The sequence below is a fragment of the Bos mutus genome, chromosome 2 (genome assembly GCF_027580195.1).
Source record: "Bos mutus isolate GX-2022 chromosome 2, NWIPB_WYAK_1.1, whole genome shotgun sequence".
In the NCBI taxonomy this organism is placed as follows: Eukaryota; Metazoa; Chordata; class Mammalia; order Artiodactyla; family Bovidae; genus Bos; species Bos mutus.
The window spans coordinates 3,399,080-3,418,552 of NC_091618.1; the positions used below are offsets into that span (position 1 = coordinate 3,399,080).

At 49.6% G+C, this 19,473-nt stretch overlaps 1 protein-coding gene across 1 annotated transcript; it reads right to left on the minus strand.

Moving 5' to 3' along the window:
- Nucleotides 1–9,821: 9,821 nt before the first annotated feature.
- On the minus strand, nt 9,822–15,835 carry LOC102276213 (phospholipase A2, membrane associated). The gene is made up of 5 exons (XM_070379244.1): nt 15,789–15,835; nt 13,595–13,644; nt 13,265–13,409; nt 12,907–13,013; nt 9,822–10,273 (listed from the first exon to the last, which is right to left on the minus strand). Exons 2-5 carry the CDS (start codon nt 13,632–13,634, stop codon nt 10,131–10,133), a joined length of 435 nt encoding a protein of 144 aa, XP_070235345.1. The 5' UTR covers nt 13,635–13,644; nt 15,789–15,835; the 3' UTR covers nt 9,822–10,130.
- Nucleotides 15,836–19,473: the final 3,638 nt, after the last annotated feature.

Below are 19,473 nucleotides of genomic sequence, written 5' to 3' on the forward strand. Positions count from 1 at the left end.
GCTCGCTGATTCTTTAGGACAAAATGTAAATGGAACACGACGCCTTTCTTTCTCACCGGCATCATCACTCACCGCTCTGTCTCACCCTCACATGTCCCTCCCGCAGCACAGAACTGCTCCAGCACCCCCTGGCCTCCTGGACCCTGCTGTGTCGTCTTGGTGGGATGCTCCAACCCTCCTTCCCCTTGACTCTTCTCCGCCTTGAGGCTGCAGCTTGGAGGTCACCATCCTGAGGAGCCTTCCTTGACCCTCATTCTGAGGAGCCTTCCTTGACCCTCAGGCTGTGTTCAGAGCCCCGCCCTTTTCCTCACTGTGCATCAGACTCCACTGAGTTGTATTTTCCTTTTCCTTACTTCCCACTCAACTGTGAGCCCCTTGAGGCAGAGACCCTGTCCCTTTGTATCTAGCTCTGGTGCCTGGCACAGCGAACACAGGAAAAAGAGCAGAGGAGGCTGGGTGCAGTTGTAGAACTCGTTCTTACCACAGATGATTTGGCCATGGCAATAACTATATTTCAGGAACTTGGTGCCATACCCACGATTCTGCAGTTTTCTGTACCACCAGTCATGCGTCCAACAGCACCTGTGACAAGACTGAGCTATTGAGGCTGCCTCCCTATGCTCCAGGGAGCCCAGTGCCCCCTGGTCTCTGCCCCCGTTGGGAGAGACCCAGGGACATGGGAATAGTTGAGAGCACAGTTTCCACCAGGTTGGCTGGTTTTTCAGCTGGAATTCCCTGGAGTTCTTTGACGATGGCATGAGCCTTTAGCTCCCACCCCAGCTGGGGCCACAGGTGGGCAGAGGGCTGGTCTCACCATCTGGGGTGGCCTCACCGATCCGTTGCATCCTTGGGGGATCCTCTGCCACCCACTCCTCAGTAGCAGCCGTAGGCACCGTAGCTGAACAGGGCTCCGTTTCCTGTTGTATGCTTGATCATTTCCCCAAATCCACCTATCTCTGTGGACCGACAGGAGAATTGGAAGGAGAAGGCCTGGGATGGGGCCTGGGGCAGCGCGCACTCCTCCGCCTCTCTCTGCCAACCCCTCTCTCCTCCCCACAGAGAGGGGGCCGGATGCAGTGGGAAGAGAGCCTTGGGACTGAAAGTGCCCCCCTCCCTGGGCTGTCCCCCTTCTGGTAGTAGGGTCAACTCTTACCAAAGGCCATGATCACTGCCAGCAGCAGGAGGGTCTTCATGCTGAGGGTTCTGTGGGGGAGAAATACAGATAGAACGGCCTAGACTCCTCTTCCAGGGGAATACTAACTTCTGCCCAGAATACTACTGTCCTGCTCACATTCAACAGTTCAGATGAAGAGAGTATTTAAAGAACTCGCAGACTCGCTTCTCAGCCCAGGCAGGTCCAGCGTGACGGCCTTCATCAGGCATAGAGTACACGTGGAGAGGGCGCTTCCCAGCTTTGGTAAACATTTCACTGCTCAAGACCACCCCTCGCCCCATGAAACACTGAGACCTTCATGATTCTCATTTGAATAAGTGTTCCTGGGAGGTTGTGACCAGGTCATCAGAAGAAACTTTGAGATCTCTGAGGTCTAAGCTGTGTGTCCCCCATTAGATAAATCTTACTTACCCTCCACACTGGAGTCAAGGCTTGGGAATTCCACTCATGGAGTCGGATCCGTAGTGTTTTTCTCCAGAAATAAAGCATCTCCCTTTCTTTGAACCCTTACACAGGTACATACACAAACACACACCTACTCATGCACACACACACACACAGTCTTGAGCTCATCTACTAGTGTAGACATTCTTTTACATAATTTATTCACGTACACACACAACACACTTGTGCACACCACACCTTCTCGTCTCACCAGATCAAGCACGTGCAGTCTTGCACTCATGTGTACACACATGGACACCACAGCCACTCTGGAAGGCGGCCAGTCATCAGGGACTGGGTGTTCATTTCCGGCTCTTTACTTATCAGAGGATCCTGAGTTGATGGCTCCAAGTGACTGCCCTGTTTATTCCTAACTCCAGTTAAATAGCTGATCCTTCGGGGAGCTTGGGATTAGTGGGTTAGGGGACGGGTGAGGATACCACCAGTTCCTGGACTCAGACTTTGAAATGCCACTGCCCCTAGACAATCCTCTTTTTCCTCTCTCATCAGCAGTACAGAACTGAGGGTTTTTCCATCCTTATGTGGCATTAGCTGATGACAAAACTGAAGATTATTTTGTCATCTTTCCTGTGGTTCTCTCTCTGAGTGAATAAATTCCCATAACTGGGTCTGGGTGTGACCCTCCTGAACCCACTTCCAGGAAAGGGCAAGGGCCATCTGCTGCTGACCAAGGATTTTTCCTTTCTGCTGCTAAGTAAGCCAGTTGGGAATAAGAAGCAGGGCAGTTAGTGTTATTCATTCATTCCATAAACCAGTCATTCAAGAAGTACATACTAAGCCTCCACAAAGTGCCAGGACCCCTGTGAACCTCTCAGGAGGTGATGAGAACTTGTCCCGCCCCCAGGGGCCTCAGCAGGGAAAGAACTGCAGTGGGGTAGGTGGTCCCTTTCCTAGGACTTGGACCAGCACTTCCACCTTCTTGCTCCTCTTTCTTCTCCTCTCCTCCTCCTGCCCAAACTGGAAAAAGCCAGAGAGTGTTTTGGAATTTCCCCTTCAAGTATTGCCACCCCCTCGTCTCCAGTCCTTACCCATCTGGAGATGGAGCGGATAGACACTCCTGGGATCTATTGCTCTTTCTTCTTCAGCCTCAGACAGACAGTGATTCTATTTCCAAAACAGATGCCTTTTTCAAGCCCTTCACCACTGCTAAGAATTTAGCTGCGATGGCTTTCAGTTAACACTTCCCAACACCCATCCCTCAAAAGGCAGATAGCAGAGCCTGTGATGCCCATCCCCTTTCTGGCTGGTTCCCCACCTTCTCCAGCCCCCGCTCCAGGTTAGGCCCTGGAGACTGAACCTGGTCAGGAAAGTGTGGGCATCAGTGCTGAGGGCCATGCCAGGCTGCAGTGAGGTAAATGTGTGTGCGATGCCCCAGGCTCTCTCTGCCCCTCATGTTGGAACCAGAAGCTGGAGGCAGCTTGGATCCCTCTGTCACAGCATGCGGGACACCCATCAGAGAAAGGCCCGCAGACCCTCAGTGATCTTTGCCTGGGCGAGAAATACAAGTTTCTTGTGTTAAACAGCTGATCTTTGAGATCAGTGATGAGGAAAAGTGTTGCATAGCAGTCTTAACCCCTTAATAAGCAATGTTGTGGCTGGACCAGACCATACGGTTATTACTACTGCAAGATACCCTTCAGCCATGATCATCAGAAAACTGAGAGTATAAAGTTTTATTACTTACAGGACCTGGAAGTTACATGGCCCACCTGGGACCCCACAGGGAGGTCAGGGGTAGAGAAAGCTGGAGATCTCGGGTCTGGGGTTCTGCTTTTATGGAGGTTGAAGGTTGGGGCCTAGGGTTTTGTGTGCTCACTCTTTCCTGGTGAATTTAAAACAAGTGAGCGGCACTGTAGAGTGCTGGAAGAGGAAAAACAAGCGGCCCAAAAGATTAACCAAAATCTCCAATACAAAGAGCTTTAGAGGGGAAGCAATATGGCCCTTTATGTAGTCATGTTGCTGGCAAGGTGTTTATTCTAGATAGCTGTCTTTGAAGTGGGTGCCTGGCAATCAGAAGATATCAGGCGCTAATCAAAGGCTGTCAGGCCCCAGGCAAAGGTCATCAGGCACTTAATTTATAAAAGACTAAACAAATCCCGAAACAACTGTCAGGATGTTACGGAACCGAGGTCCGGCTGCTTGCCACTTAAAAGGCCATGAAGAGGAGAGGTTGGTGGAGAGTTTGCTTTCTGTTGGATGCTGATGACTGGGTAGGGATAGGGTGCAGAGGGCGGATGCCTGTCCAACAGACAATCAGGTATACGCTTTTACAGGCAGAGGGAGAAGGCTACATGCAGAAACTGCACAGTCAGCTCTCAGAGTCATCTTGAAATTAGCCATTGGTGGTCTTACCAGCATCAACTGGATTGTTTTATGTACAGTTTATCTTTTGTAGTCAAAGAGATAGTTTTTCCAGTAATCATGTGTGGATGTGAGAGTTGTACCATGGAGAAATCTTGAGTGCCAAATAATTGAGGCTTTTGAAATGTGGTACTGGAGAAGACTCTTGAGAGTCCCTTAGACTGCAGGGAGATCAAACCAGTCAATCTTAAAGGAAATAAACACTGAAGATTCATTGAAAGGACTGATGTAGAGGTTGAAGCTCCGATACTTGGGTCATCTGGTGCCAAAAGCTGTTCAGTTCAGTTCAGTAGCTCAGTCATGTCCAACTCTTTGTGACCCCCTGGACTGCAGCACGCCAGGCTTCCCTGTCCATCACCAACTCTCATAGCTTACTCAAACTCAAGTCCATTGCGTTGGTGATGCCATCCAACCATCTCATCCTCTGTCACCCCCTTCTTTCCTGCCTTCAATCTTTCCCAGCATCAGGGTCTTTTCAAATGAGTCAGTTCTCCACATCAGATGGCCAAAGTATTGGAGTTTCAGCTTCAGCATCAGTCCTTCCAATGAATATTCAGGACTGATCTCCTTTAGGATGGACTGGTTGGATCTCCTTGCAGTCCAAGGGACTCTCAAGAGTCTTCTCCAACACCACGGTTCAAAAGCATCAGTTCTTCAGCACTCAGCTCTCTTTATGGTCCAACTCTCACATCCATACATGACCACTGGAAAAACTATAGTTTTGACTAGATGCACCTTTTTTGACAAAGTAATGTCTCTTCTTTTTAATATGCTATCTAGGTTGGTCACAACTTTTCTTCCAAGGAGCAAGCCTTTTTTAATTTCATGGCTGCAGTCACCATCTGCAGTGATTTTGGAGCCCCCAAAATAAAGTCTGTCACTGTTTCCACTGTTTTCCCATCTATTTGCCACTAAGTTATGGGACCAGATGTCATGATCTTTGTTTTCTGAATCGTGACTTTTAAGCCAATGTTTTCACTCTCCTCTTTCACGTTCATCAAGAAGCTCTTTAGTTCTTCTTCACCTTCTGCCATAGGGGTGGTGTCATCTGAATATCTGAGGTTATTGATATTTCTCCTGGAAATCTTGATTCCAGTGTGTGCTTCATCCAGCCCAGTGTTTCTCATGATGTACTCTGCATGTAAGTTAAAGAAGCAGGATGACAATATACAGCCTTGATGTACTCCTTTCCCAATTTGGAACCAGCCTTTTGTTCAATGTCCAGTTCTAACTGTTGCTTCTTGGCCTGCATACAGATTTCTCAGGAGGCAGGTCAGATGGTCTGGTATTCCCATCTCTTGAAGAATTTTCCACAGTTTGTTGTGATCCACACAGTCAAAGGCTTTGGCATAGTCAATAAAGCAGAAATAGATGTTTTTATGGAACTCTCTTGCTTTTTCCATGATCCAGCAGATGTTGGCAATTTGATCTCTGGTTCCTCTGCCTTTTCTAAAACCAGCTTGAATATCTGGATGTTCATGGTTCATATACTATTTAAGCCTGGCTTGGAGAATTTTGAGTATTACTTTGCTAGCATGTGAGATGAGTGCAATTGTGCGGTAGTTTGAGCATTCTTTGGCATTGCCTTTCTTTAGGATTGGAATGAAAACTGACCTTTTCCAGTCCTGTGGCCACTGCTGAGTTTTCCAAATTTGCTGGCATCTTGAGTGCAGCACTTTCACAGCATCATCTTTTAGGGTTTGAAATAGCTCAAGAATTCCATCACCTCCACCAGCTTTGTTCATAGTGATGCTTCCTAAGGCCCACTTGACTTCACATTCCAGGATGTCTGGCTCTAGGTGAGTGATCACACCAGTGATTACCTGGGTCGTGAAGATCTTTTTTGTATAGATTTTCTGTGTATTCTTGCCATCTTCAGTGCTGAATATTCATTGGAAGGACTGATGTTGAAGCTGAAGCTCCAATACTTTGGCCACCTGATGTGAAGAACTGACTCATTGGAAAGACCCTGATGCTGGGAAAGATTGAGGGCAGGAGGAGAAGGGGACTACAGAGGATGAGATGATTGGATGGCATCACTGACTCAATGGACATGAGTTTGAGTAAACTCCGGGAGTTGGTGATGGACAGGGAGGCCTGGCGTCCTGTAGTCCATGTGGTTGGAAAGAGTTGGACACGACTGAGCGACTGCACTGAACCTAACTATACTGACTCATAACCATTTCAGGCAACATTCATCTTGAAGATACTAGACCTTGAAGAGCTGACCTTGAAGAGCTAGACCAGTGTGAAGTATTGACCACCAAATTTGTCCCCACCAAATTCCTACATTGAATCCTGACCTTCGTTAAGACCTCAGGATGTCTTTGGGAACACAGTCTTTATGGAGGTGATGAGTTAGGATAAGGCTATTAGGGTGGGCCTAATGCAGGATGACTGGTGTCTTTAGAAGAAGCAGAAGTTTCGACAAAGACACACATCTTCACAGGGAGAATTCCACATGAAAGTGAAGGCTGAGTTTGAGGTGGGGATGCTTCTATACACCAAGGAAGCCTAAAGATGGCCAGGATCCCCAGATACTGGGGAGAGGGAGGAACAGAGCCTCCCCACAGACCTCAGAAAGAAACCAACCTCACTGGCACCTTGATCTTAGAGTTCAGGTCTCCAAAATGAGAGCCCAGAAATTTCTATTGCTTAAGCTACTCAGGTACTTGTGGTACCTGTTACAAATTCCTAGGAAATAAAAAAACCTCCAGGGATCTCTGTGGGTCCTTGCCATCTGGGGTTTGAAGACAAAGAATGCCCCCTTCAGTCTCAGTAAACAGAGGATGGCATGGCCATCAGGCCAGCAGCCGCCCCTGACAGTGTCCCAGAGGGGGTTTTGGTTGGAGGGAAACAGGATACCGGCCCCAGGTAGGTCAGGTGTCTATCACAGGAATGATCGCATCAAGCCCAGATTCTTGCCTCTTTTAATACACAGAAAAGTGACAAATTCGTTAACTTGAGACATCTGGTTTTCCTCTAGTTGGCAGGTATCTTTTGATGTTAACTACCTGGGCTTTTTGGGGTTGTTGTATGTTTGCCTTTTTTGCAAAAATTCCTATATATCCTGGTTCCTCCCTATCCCTGAGAACAGTCTTCAGACCTACCTGAGAGACTGTATCCAGGCTGAAGTCCTCAGTAAAGCCCCCAATAAAGCATAATTCTGAATGTTTAGGTTATGCACTTTTTTTTCCATCTATATTTTTGCTCTTATGGCCATTGGTTTTAGGCCTAAATGAAGTTCAGAGGTGATGGGCTAGACCTTCGCCTTTTACTAAGCACTTCAACTTGGGAATACTGTTGTCTCTATGGCAGGCAAACTGCCCCACCCCCGTGTATCCTGGGGGCCCCTGGTATCATGTCCAGGTCCCCGCATTCAAGGACTCTGGTGATGTCACAGACTGCCTCTCCTTTTTCATCTTTCAGGATTTTCCCTATGAATTCAAAATTCATTGTCTGGTTTCTTGTTCAGCCTCCTTCATCCAAGGGCTAATTTTAGCACTTGGAGTACATTAGTGAAAAACAAAAACACTCTCATGGGGCTTACATTTTGGTGGAGAGAGACAGACAATGAAACAAAAGGCACAATAGGTGAGCGATACACAGCTGACCCTTGAGAGACACGGGGGTTAGCAGCACCGACCCTCTACACAGTCGCAGATGTGCACCCAGCTTGATAGTCTGCTCTCGTGTCATCCATTCCCCATATATGTCAGTTCAACTAACCTTGGATTATGTGTTACTGGAGCGCCTATTTATTGAAAAAAATCCTAGTATAAATGGAATCCAAATCCTGGTTCTTCAAGAGTCAACTATGATTTTGAGAATGAGCTTATGGTTGCCAGGGGATGGATGAGGGGCAGGGATAGTTAGGGTGTTTGGGGTGGACAGGTACACACCGCTATATTTAAAGTGGGTAATCAACAGGGACCTCCTCTGTAGCACATGAAACTCAGCTCACTGTTATGTGGCAGGCTGGATGTGGGGGGGAGTTTTGGGGGAGAATGGATTCATGTATATGTAGGGCTGCTCACCTGAAACTCTCACAACATTATTTATTAATCAGTTATACACCAATAGAAAATACAAAGTTAAAAAGAGAGTCAACGGTGGAATATTAGGTGGTGATGAAGCAAGAGGGAACGAGGCAGCAATGATGGGTGGGGGTGGCGGGAGTGTCACGGGGAAGAAGGCTGCTGCTTTGCACAGGATGGACTTGCTCACGCGGGACAGTCAGTGCTCAGAAAAGTTTTCTGAAGCTGTTGATAATTAGACGTGTCAGCCTATTGTCAGTGGTTGCTTCCAATATCAGGATCATGGTTGAACTCTTTCTATACTCTCTGTTTCCTACTTTTTCTTTACTCTGCTTTTTAAAGAAACTAATTTGAAAATACATTTACAAAAGGAAGTGTCAGTCACTCAATCATGTCCAACGCTTTGCAACCCATGAACTCCAGCCCGTCAGGCTCCTCTATCCATGGAATTCTCTAGGTAAGAATACTGGAGTGGGTAGCCTTTCCCTCCTCCAGGGTATCTTCCCAATCCAGGGATCAAACCCAGGTCTCTTGCACTGAAGGCAGATTCTTTACTATCTGAGGGAGCAGGGAAGCCCCAAAGTGAAAGTGTTAGTTGCTCAGTCATGTTTGACTCTTTGCAACCCCACGGACTGTAGCCCATCAGGCTCCTCTGTCCATGGGATTCTCCAGGCAAGAATACTGGAGTGGGTAGTCATTTCCTTCTCCAGGGGATCTTCCCAACCCAGGGATTGAACTCGGTTCTTCTGCATTTCAGAAAGATTCTTTACAGTCTGAGGCACCAGGGAAGCCTACGAAAAGAAAGTTATGTAGTAAATGAATAAACAGAAACCTCAATCAAATACTGTCAGGGGCCCAAAAGGGGGCATTATCGCATCCTGTAAGGATAGAAGACCCCCAGTGGGAAGAAGGGAAGGCTCCTCATCCTTCCTGGTAAGGACTCAGCCCATGAAAAGCCATGGACTCTTTGTTCCCTAGAGCGATTCCCCACTGTACACAGCCAGCAGCTCTGATGACGATTAATAAAGACTTCTGGTCCAGGTGGGAATATCCGAGAGGTACCCTAGATGAGAAAAGTGGAAGTAGCCGTGAGGGCAGGACCGGCTGCCGAATCTGTGGGTCCCTGTGCAGAATAAAATGCAAGATTCCACGACATCAACAATTTGCAACGGCTGGATAGAGCCGTAGACTAGGTGCAGGGTCCACTGGGACTCTGCCTGGGTCACAAGCCAGGAAGCCAGCCCTGGGCGAGGGGACAAATGCCCTTAGAGTCCCACTGGTGGCCAGTGTTACACTGGCCCACCTCTGGGCGGCAACATAGAAGAACGTATCTCACAGGAGGCTCGGACTATAGACCCCAGACACCAGGAACCACACTTCGGTTTTTGCCCAACAGGCCAGCAGGAGCTGCCCTCACCCAGTGTAGGAGAGGAGGAAGGCTGGGTTTTGCTTGTGATAATGACAGAGGCAGGCATGTCAGGCCCAGTGCTTATCCGTTATCCCTTTTACTTCTCCAGCAAGCCTGTGCACTGGGTACCGAAGTGACCGCTACTTAGACGAGGTTGCTAAGGCTCAGGGAAGTGGCGGTGGTGGGGCTCTGACTCGGGCAGTCTGACACTGAAGCTTGTGTTTTCAAGTCCTTCCACTTGTACTACCATACGAGTACTAGTGTGTTCTCACACTAGAAGGGCCTGGGGCAGTGTGTGAATGCCTACGCCCAGGTGTGCATGAGCACATATACACACACACACACATGGGCACATAGTTTGCCAAGTGAACTGCTTTATTCAGAAGAGCCAGCCAGGGGTGTAGCTGTGCAGTTAAACATGACTTTGGACTTGAAGAAGAGTGGAAAATGAGGGGAAATCCTGCTGTCCAAAGAAGCAGAGGAAAGGGGCCGGTAGACACACCCAGACATTGAGCTTCTCATTCTGGATGGAAGCTTTCTGTCTGGGGAGAGAAGGACTCCTGGCTGGACTCTAGGGTGGGAGAGGGGTGTTCCTTCATGTGCCAGGGAATATGGCTAGGGTAGGGAGTCGGGCACTAGGGAAGGAAAGAGCGTCTGGCGGTAAGGCTCCCAGGATGAGGGGCCCTCAGCATGCGGGGGCAGCCCCTCGGCACCGAAACTTGTTGTAGAAGCGGAGCTTCTTATTGTAGGTCTTCAGGTTTGCTGCGAAGCAATTGGCAGCGATCTTATCACACTGACACACTTGACTCTTGCAGTCATCCGCATCCTCTGAAATCACAATAAATAAATGGAATGATGTTCATTAGTAGTCCATGGATCTTTATGGGAATTCTTGGGGGAAAGACAGCTCCTGTTCTCCCAGGGTTTCTAGTCTGGAACAAGCAGTGATGTCCAGGTATTTCTGACTGATGGGGAGACAGAACTCCTGCCCTCAGGAAGCCCACACCCCATCTCGTGGGGCACCAGAAGTCATGCACTGGGATGCTGTGAAGAGCCTTGCTGTTAGACACTGTCTCTTTCTTCTCCCCAGCAGATGTGTTCAGGTGCATAGCCCCTGGCCCCTGGGGTCTGGGAATGGGTCTTGATGGGTGTAAGCCAGTCATGGTCATCCCTGTTTCCTCTGTAGTGATGAGTGTCCGGGGAGCATGTGCTCTTGCCCTGACCAATGAGCCACAAGGGAAAGTCTGCTGGACACTTCCAGGAAGGATGAATTTCCTCTCTCAAAAAGAAAGATGTGCAAAAGGAAAGCCATGACTCTTGGAGCCCTAGACTGTGCCTTGGAATCACACTGCCAAAGTGGCAGAGCAGAAGGTTGGGAAAGGACTGGATCCCTGGCAACACAGCTGAGAAGCTGCCCCCACCCTGGCACTGCCCTCTCCCAGACTCTGTTACAGGAGAGTCAGACTTGCTCACTCTCTGAGCCTCTGTTAGGTGGGCATCTTGTTGCTTGACACCCAGAGCCTGCAAAAGCCACAGAGCCCTGTGGAAGGTCATGATGGGAAGACATGATTTCTGATCTTAGAGACCTCAGGATGTTGAGGAATAGTCCGTGGGTTTTTAAAATCTCACTCATGGGTCAGTAGGTCTGGGGCACTAGGCAATTCCTTCCAGCCACCACCCATCTCTCTCCTCCCCTCCACAGCCAAACTTGCTCCAGAACTTTGTCTACACTCATGACCTCTCTTCACTTCCCACCCATCTTCCAACCCGCTCTAATCTGGCTTTGCCCTCACAGATCCATGGAAACAACTCCCACTGAGGTCCTCAGTGGTCGTTCTGCCTCTAAACCCAAGAAGCCCGGTCAGCCCTCATCCTAGAGGACCCCTCTGTTAAACCCGCTGCTGTTAATCCTCTCCTCCTGGCCCACTCCTCGGCCTTCTTGTCTCCCCCCTTCCTTCTCTGACTGTCCCTCCTCTGTCTCCTTTCTCGGCCTTTAAACACCAAATGAGTGGGTACCTCCAACTCTCCTCTCTCTGCGGCCACCTCCTGCATCTGTGTTCAGACCGTCCCTTGAGCTGCGAGTTTTTTCACAAGCAGCCTGCTGCCCATCTCCCTGGATGTTCTGGAAGCTTCCAAACTCAACATGCTCCCCGTGGAACTGCTCCTGCCCTCTCCTACCAGGCCCTCCTCAGTTATACCACCAATGCAGTACTACAGCCAACCAACAACTCCCAGGAACCCTGCCCAATCAACCACCAAGCTCCACTGATTCTGTCTCAAAGCTATTTTGACAGGACTTTCCACCTCTTCCATCCTGACCGCCATTGCTATAGGTCAAGTTCTCCCGTCTCTTTTCTGCACGATGGCAATGGCCTTTGCCTGGCTCCCCCTTCTATGTATCTCTTTCCACACTTGGCAAGAGCCTCTGAAATGCAATTCTGGGTTTTAACTCATTTCCTTAAGGACTGTCGAAAGTTATGACCAACCTAGACAGCATATTGAAAAGGAGAGACATTACTTTGTCAACAAAGGTCCATCTAGTCAAAGCTATGGTTTTTCCAGTGGTCGTGTATGGATGTGAGTATTGGACCATAAAGAAAGCTGAGCACCGAAGAATTGATGCTTTTGAATTGTGGTGTTGGAGAAGACTCTTGAGAGTCCCTTGGACTGCAAGGAGATCCAACCAGTCCATCGTAAAGGCAATCAGTCCTGAATATTCATTGGAAGTACTGATGTTGAAGCTGAAACTCCAATACTTTGGCCACCTGATATGAAACACTGACTCATTTGAAAAGACCCTGATGCTGGGAAAGATTGAGGGCAGGAGGAGAAGGGGACAACAGAGGATGAGATGGTTGAATGGCATCACCGACTCAATGGACATGGGTTTGGGTGGACTCTGGGAGTTGGTGATGGACATGGAGGCCTGGCGTGCTGCAGTTCATGGGGTCACAAAGAGTTGGACATGACTGAATGACTGAACTGACTGAATTGAACTGCTTTAGGACAAAAATCTAGTACAACATGGCCTTGGGAACTTGACCTAGCCCCTTCCCGTCTCTCCAGCATCATCGCTCTTCACTCTGTCTCATCTTCACGTTTCCCTTCTGCCGCCCAGAAAGGCTGCAGTTCCTTCTGGCCCGTTGGACTCTGCTGTGTCCTCTTGTTGGGATGCTTGCAGCTCTCCTTTCCCCTGACTCCTCTCAGCCCTGAAGACTCAGTTTAGGATTCCCCATCTTCAGGGAGCGTCCTTGAACCACAGGCTGCATTCAGAGCCCCGCCAGCTTTCTTACTTCCTGGCGGAGTCTACCGTGTTGTGTGTTGGCTTTCTTTACTTCCCAGTCCACTGTGAGATTCTTGAGGCAGGGACACTGTCCCTGTGTATCTACCTTTGGGCTCAGCAGAGTGCCCAGAGGAGAAAATGAGCCAAGGAGGCTGAGAGTTGTCAGCCTGTTTCTTACCACAGACGATTTGGTCCTCTTGATAAGTAACGTTGTATTTCAGGAACTTGGTGCGACACCCGCGACTCTCCAGGTTTTTGTAGCAACAGTCATGTGCCCTGCAACACCTGTGACAAGAGTATGTTCTTGGAGCTGCCTCCCCAGGCTCCAGGGAGCCCAGTGTCCTGTGGTCTCAGGCCTGTGTTCTGGGCAGAGACACCCAGATGTTGGTACAGTCTAGAGCAGAATGTCCAACGGTCTGGCTGCTTTTTCAGCCGGGACTTCCTGGGGTTCTGTGCAAATGGGATAACAGGAGCTTTCCAGCTCCTGGCCCCTGTGGGGACACAAGTGGGCAGAGGGAGGGCTGGGGTGGCCTCACCAGTCTGTTGCATCCTTGGGGGTTCCTCTGCCACTCATTCCACAGTAGCAGCCATAGAAGCTATAACGGGTCGCAGGTTCCTTTCCAGTCATGAGCTTGATCATTTTCCGGAAATTCAGCAAATCTCCATGGACCTGCAGCAGGCCTGGAAGGACAGCAGCTGGTGATGGGGCCTGGGACCCTATGAGCTCCTCCCTCTGCCTCTCCCTGCCACCCCTTGCCCCCACTTCTGAGAGAGGGCCAGATGCGGTGGGAAGGGAAGCTGGGGGAGGAGGGTGCCTCCCTCCGGGGCTGGGCCCCTTGTGGCCAGAGGTCAGGTTCAAGTCTTACCAATGGCCATGATCACTGCCAGCAGGAGGAGGGTCTTCATGCTGAGGGTTCTGTGGGGAGAGATACAGACAGACCAGCCTAGATCCTCTAACAGGCGGTCCAGCCTCTGCCCCGGCCCCTGCTGTCCTGTTCACATTCAACGATCTTGATGAAGAGAGTCTTTAAAGGAGATCGCAGACACGCTCTTCCATCCCAGGCGGGTCCAGCGTGACTGCCTTCATCGGGCATGCAGGACGCGTGCAGGGGGCACCTCCCAGCTTTGTTACACGACTCGCTGGGCGAGACCACCTCTCCCCTGTGGTACGCTGCTGAGACCTCCGTGCTCCTCACCCTCCTGAGAGTTCCTGGAGGCTGTGACCAGGCCATCCCACCAAACTGGGAGACCCAGAGGTCGTAGGCTGTGTGTCCCCCAGTGTACATAGCTTACTCACCCCCACACTGGAGTCAAGGCTTGGGAATTCTGCTCATGGGGTCCGATCCGCAGTGTTTTTCTCCAGAACTAAAGCAGCACCATCTCTTTCACCCTTACACTTGTACACAGAACACACACCTACTCGTGCACACATGCGTGTGTACACACACACACTCTGTGCTCATCTACTGGTGCGGACTTCATTTCACACAATATAATCACGTTCCCGCACAACACACCTGTGCACAGAACCCCTCCTATCATACCAAACCAGGCACATGCCGGCTTGTGCTCATGCGTGCCTGCGTGTGCACACACACACATGTGCACACACACAGGACACAGCCACTCGTCAAGGCGGGCAATCATCAGGGCCTGATATTCATTTCTGGCTATGGACTTCTCAGAGGATCTCAGGTTGACTTCTCACAGTGACTGCCTTGTCTATTCTGAACTCTAGTTAAACAGCTGAGCCCTCGGGGAGTTTGGGGTTTGGTGGGATAGGGGATGGGGTGGGGATACCGCCAGTTACTGGACTAAGAGTTTGGCATGCCTCAGCCCCTGGGCAATCCTCTTTTTTCTTCTTATCGACTGGCAGGACAGAGCTGAGGATAGAAAAAAGCTATGTGCCATTAGCCGATGCCAAAATTTTAAAATACTTTGTCATCTTTCCAATGGGTTTCACTCCTAAGTGAATAAATTCCCATAATAGAGTCTGGGTGTGACCTTCCTGAACCCACTTCCAGGAGAGGGCAATGGCCATCTGCTGTTGAACAAGTTTTTTTTTTTTTTTTAATATGCTATTTGGGAATAAAAAAACAGGGCATTTACTGGTATTCGTTCATTCCATAAACCTGCCATTCACAGGAAGTACATTCTAAGCCTCAGCGAAGTCTCAGGAATCATGGAAACCTCTCAGGAGGTGGTGAGAACTTGTCTAGCAGAAAGAGGACTGTAGGGGGCAGATGGTCCCTTTTTTAGATTCAAGGCAGCGTTTCTAGCTTCTCTTCTTGCTCCTCTTTCTTCTCCTCTCCTCCCCACCCCCATCTGGAAGAAGCCAGAGACTGTCCTGGCATTTCCCCCCCACCCCGAAACTGCTGCCACCTCATGCCCAGGGCTTGCCTGTTTGGAGACTGGGCTGACTGCTCTCTCTTCCTCAGCCTCAGGGAGACAGTGATTCTAGCTTTCATTTTGAAAACAGATGCCCTTTTCCTGCCCTCTAACACTGCTAAGAATTTGGCCCCCATAACCTTCAGTTAACACTCCAATACACATCCCCCAATGCCAGTGTGCCAGAGCTATGGTGCCCATCCCCATTCAGCCTGTTCCCCTGACATTCTCTGGGTCCCCATCCAGGTTAGACCCAGGAGACTGAATCTGGCCAGAACACATGTGGGCATCAAAGCTGATGCCCACTGCCAGGCTGCAATGAGGTGGAAACCATATGCGTCACCTCAGTCTTTCTCCTCCCCTCCTGGCGGAACCAGAGACGGAGGCAGCTGGGATCCCTCAGTCACGGGAGAACACCTGTTGGAGAGAGTTCTGCACACCCTCAGTGGTCTTTGCCTGGGCGAGAAATACGAGTTGGTTGTGTTAAGCCGCTGATCGTTGAGATCAGTTGCTCACTGATCTCTCACGCACAGCACAACTGTTGCGTGGCGATCTTAACCCCTCAAAAACCAGTGTGGTGGCTGGACCAGACAGTAGGGTGGTTACTACTGCAAGAGGCCCTTCAGCAATAATCAGCAGAAAATTTTGAAAGAAAAAAGGTCTGTTACTTACAGGACGTGGAGGTTACACGGCGTACCTGGGACCCTACAGCAGGTCAGGGGCAGACAGAAAGCTGGAAACCTCGGGTCTGGGGTTCCGCTTTTATTGGGGCTGAAGGCGGGGCCTGGGGTTTTGTGTGCTCACCCTTTATTGGTGAGTCTAAACCACATAAGTGTCAGTGTAAAGCATGGGAAGAGGAACAGCAGGTGGCCCCAAAGAACTGAATTACCCAAAATCTCCAATACAAAGGCGCCTTAGTGAGGGGAGGCATATGGCCCTGGCAAGGTCACTATAGGCATGTGGCTGGCAAGGTGTTTATTCTAGATACCATCACTGAAGTGGACGCCGGGCAATCAGAGGACAACAGGCGCTTATCAAAGCTTGTCAGGCACTAATTGAGGGTTATCAGGAATTTACTTTACAAAAACCCAAACAAACCCCCCAATCGACTGTTAGGATGTTACGGAACCCAGGTCCCGGCTGCTCACTGCTCAGAAGCCGACAAAGAAGCCAGTTGGGAGAAAGGAAAGCTTGCTTTATTTTGGTGCTGACATCCTGGTGGTGGATGGTGCAGAGGGCCTGTCCAAATGCCCGCTCTCCCCACTGGACAGTCAGGTGGCACAGAGGGTGGGTGCCTGTCCAAACGCCCGCTCTCCCCACTGGACAGTCAGGTGGCAGGACATCCTTAGACAGGGGAACTCAGTGCTGGTGGTCTAGTCACTAAGTCGTGTCTGACTCTTGTGACCCCAACGACTGTAGCCTGCCCGGCTCCTCTGTCCAAAGGGATTTCCCAGGCAAGAATACTGAAGCGGGTTGCCACTTCTTTCTCCAGAGGGTCTTCCCGACCCAGAGACTGAACCTGGGTCTGCTGCATTGCAGGCTCGTTTCTTTACGGAGTGAGCCTCCAGTGAAGCCCAAAAGACAGAGGGAAGGGGCTACATGCAGAACCAGTACAGTCAGCTCTGACGCTCATCTTGAAACTGGTCATCAGAGAGCTAACCAGTGTCATCTCGATTCTTTTAGGTGCAAGAAATCTTTAGTTCCAGGCTTGGTTGGTTTCCATTTCCGTGAGGACAATTCTCAGAATTGTGGCAGCTGATATCACAGCTAGTCTGGTCGTCATGTAGCTAACTTCTTCCACCTGGTGGGGATTTCAGTACCTGTACATTAGCGCACAGGAGATGACTCAGAATCTCATCTACAGCCTTGAGGAGGAACTGAAAGTCCTTGGCATGCTTACTGACTACATTATTATTATTTGGTCTCCTTTGACTGCTCTCCTTTGTTTCTTCATGTGCTCACTTCTCTGATTAAACTTCTTCTCTGGCTCAGATTTTTCCACAGACATAAGGCAGGCAGAGGATATAGTGGGGCGAAGACCAGAAGGTCCCGTTTGGGTTCAAGGCTTTACACTACAGTAACCTAACTATACAGACTCACAGCCGACCCAGGCAGCATTCATCTTGAAGATACAGTTTCCTTGAAGAGCTAGACCTGTATTATGGGTTGACTCGTGTTCCCACCACATTCCTACATTGAAGTCCTGACCTCCAGTAAGACCTCAGGATGTGACTGTATTTGGAAAGAGGGTCTTTGTGGAGGTGATGAGTTAGGATAAGGTTAGGGAATGGCCACCCACTCCAGTATTCTTGCCTGGAGAATCCCATGGAAAGAGGAGCCTGGTGGGCTACAGTCCATGGGATCACAAAGAGTCTAACACTATTAGGGTGGGCCTAATGCAGATGACTTAGAAGAAGGGAAGGTTGGACACAGACACACATCTTCACTGGGAGAATTCCGCATGAAGGTGAAGGCTGAGAGGAGGTGGGGATGCTTCTACACGCCAAGCAATCCTGAAGATGGCCAGGTCACCACCAGAGCCTGGGGAGAGGAAGGAACAGACCCTCCCCCATAGACCTCAGAAGGAGCCAACCTCACTGGCTCCTTGATCTTAGACTTCTGGGCTCCAGAACTGAGAGAGCAGATATTTCTATTGTTTAAGCTACTCAGTTGGAGGTGTGTGTGCTGTCACTTCAGTCATGTCCAACTCTTTGGGAGCCCATGGACTGTAGCCCACCAGTCTCCTCTGTCCCTGGGATTCTCCAGGCAAGAATACTGGAGCGGGTTGCCATTCCCTCCTCCAGAGGATCTTCCTGAGCTGGGAACTGAGCCCAGGTCTCTTGTGTCTCCCCCACTGGCACGCGGGTTCTTTACCGCTGGCACCAGTTTGTGGCACCTGGAGCACTACCCTAGCAAATAATAAAACCTCTGGGCATCTCTGTAGGTCTGTGAAATCTGGGATGTTGGACAAAGAATGCCCCCTGCCATCTCAGTTAAATAGGGAGTGTGCCCATCAAGGCAGCAGCCGCCCCTGACAGTGCTTCCTGGGGGGACTCAGGAGGGAGCAGGAAACTGGCCCCCATAGCAAGGTGCACATCACAGGGGCGACATCCTGAAACCCAGACTCTCGCCTCTTCCCATATACAGAAAAGCACTAAATTCATTACCTTGAGATGTCTGGTATTTCTTTAGTTGGGAGGACCTTTTGCAGATTGACTACCAAGTTTTCTTTGCTGTTGTTTATTTATTTATTTTTGAAAAACCTCCTATATATCCTGGCTCCTCCCTTACCCCTGAGGACAGTCCTCAGAGCTACTGAGAGACTGTATCTGGGTGGAAGTCCTCAGTAAAGCTCCAAATAAAGCATAATTCTCAACATTTAGTTTCTACATTTTTTTTCCCCATCAACAGGTGTTTGCTCTCATGGCCATTTGTTTCAGGCCTAAATGAAGTTCAGAGGTGATGGGCCAGACCTTGGCCTTTTGATAAGCGCCTCAGCTTCACAACACTGTTGCTTCTATGGCAGGCAGACTGCCCCACCCCGTACATCCTGGGGGCCCCTGGTATCATGTCCAGGTCCCCGCACTCAAGGACTCTGGTGATGTCACACATGCCTCTCCTTTTCCCCATCTTTTCAGGGTTTTCTCCTGAGAATTCAAAGTCCATGGTTTAGCATCTTGTTCAGCCACCTTCATCCAAGAGCTAATTTAAACACTGGGAGCACAGTAGTCAAAAAACAAAAATACTCTCATGTGGCTTACTTTTTAATGTCGAGAGGCAGACAATGAAACAAAAGCCGTAATGGGTGAATGAGATACAGCTGATCCTTGAAAGACAAAGGGGTCAGGGTCACCGAGCTTCTGCACAGTCAGAGATCTGTGCATAGCTTCACAGTGGGCTCTTGTGCCCATGACTCCCCATATGTATGGATTCAACAAAGCACGGATTCTGCCTTACTGTAGAGCCTGCTCATTGAAAAAATCCTAGTATACATAGACCTGCACAATTCAAATCCTGTCGTTCAAGAGTCACCTGTGACTTCGAGAATGTGGTCATGGTTGCTATGAGGAAGGATGGGGGAAGGGACAGTTGGGAGTCTGAGATGGACACGTACACACTGCTGTATTTAAGACGGATAACCAACGAGGACCAGCTGTATAACACACGGAACTCAGCTTAAACTTATGAGGCTGGACGGGAAGGGAGCTGGGGGAGAACGGGTGCGTGTGTATGTATGGCTGAGACCTTGCACTGCTCACCTGAAACTGTCACAATATTGTTTGTTAATCGGCTATACCCCTGAAGAAAATAAAAGGTTAAAAAAAAATAGAGTCAACTGTGGATTATTAGGTGAAGC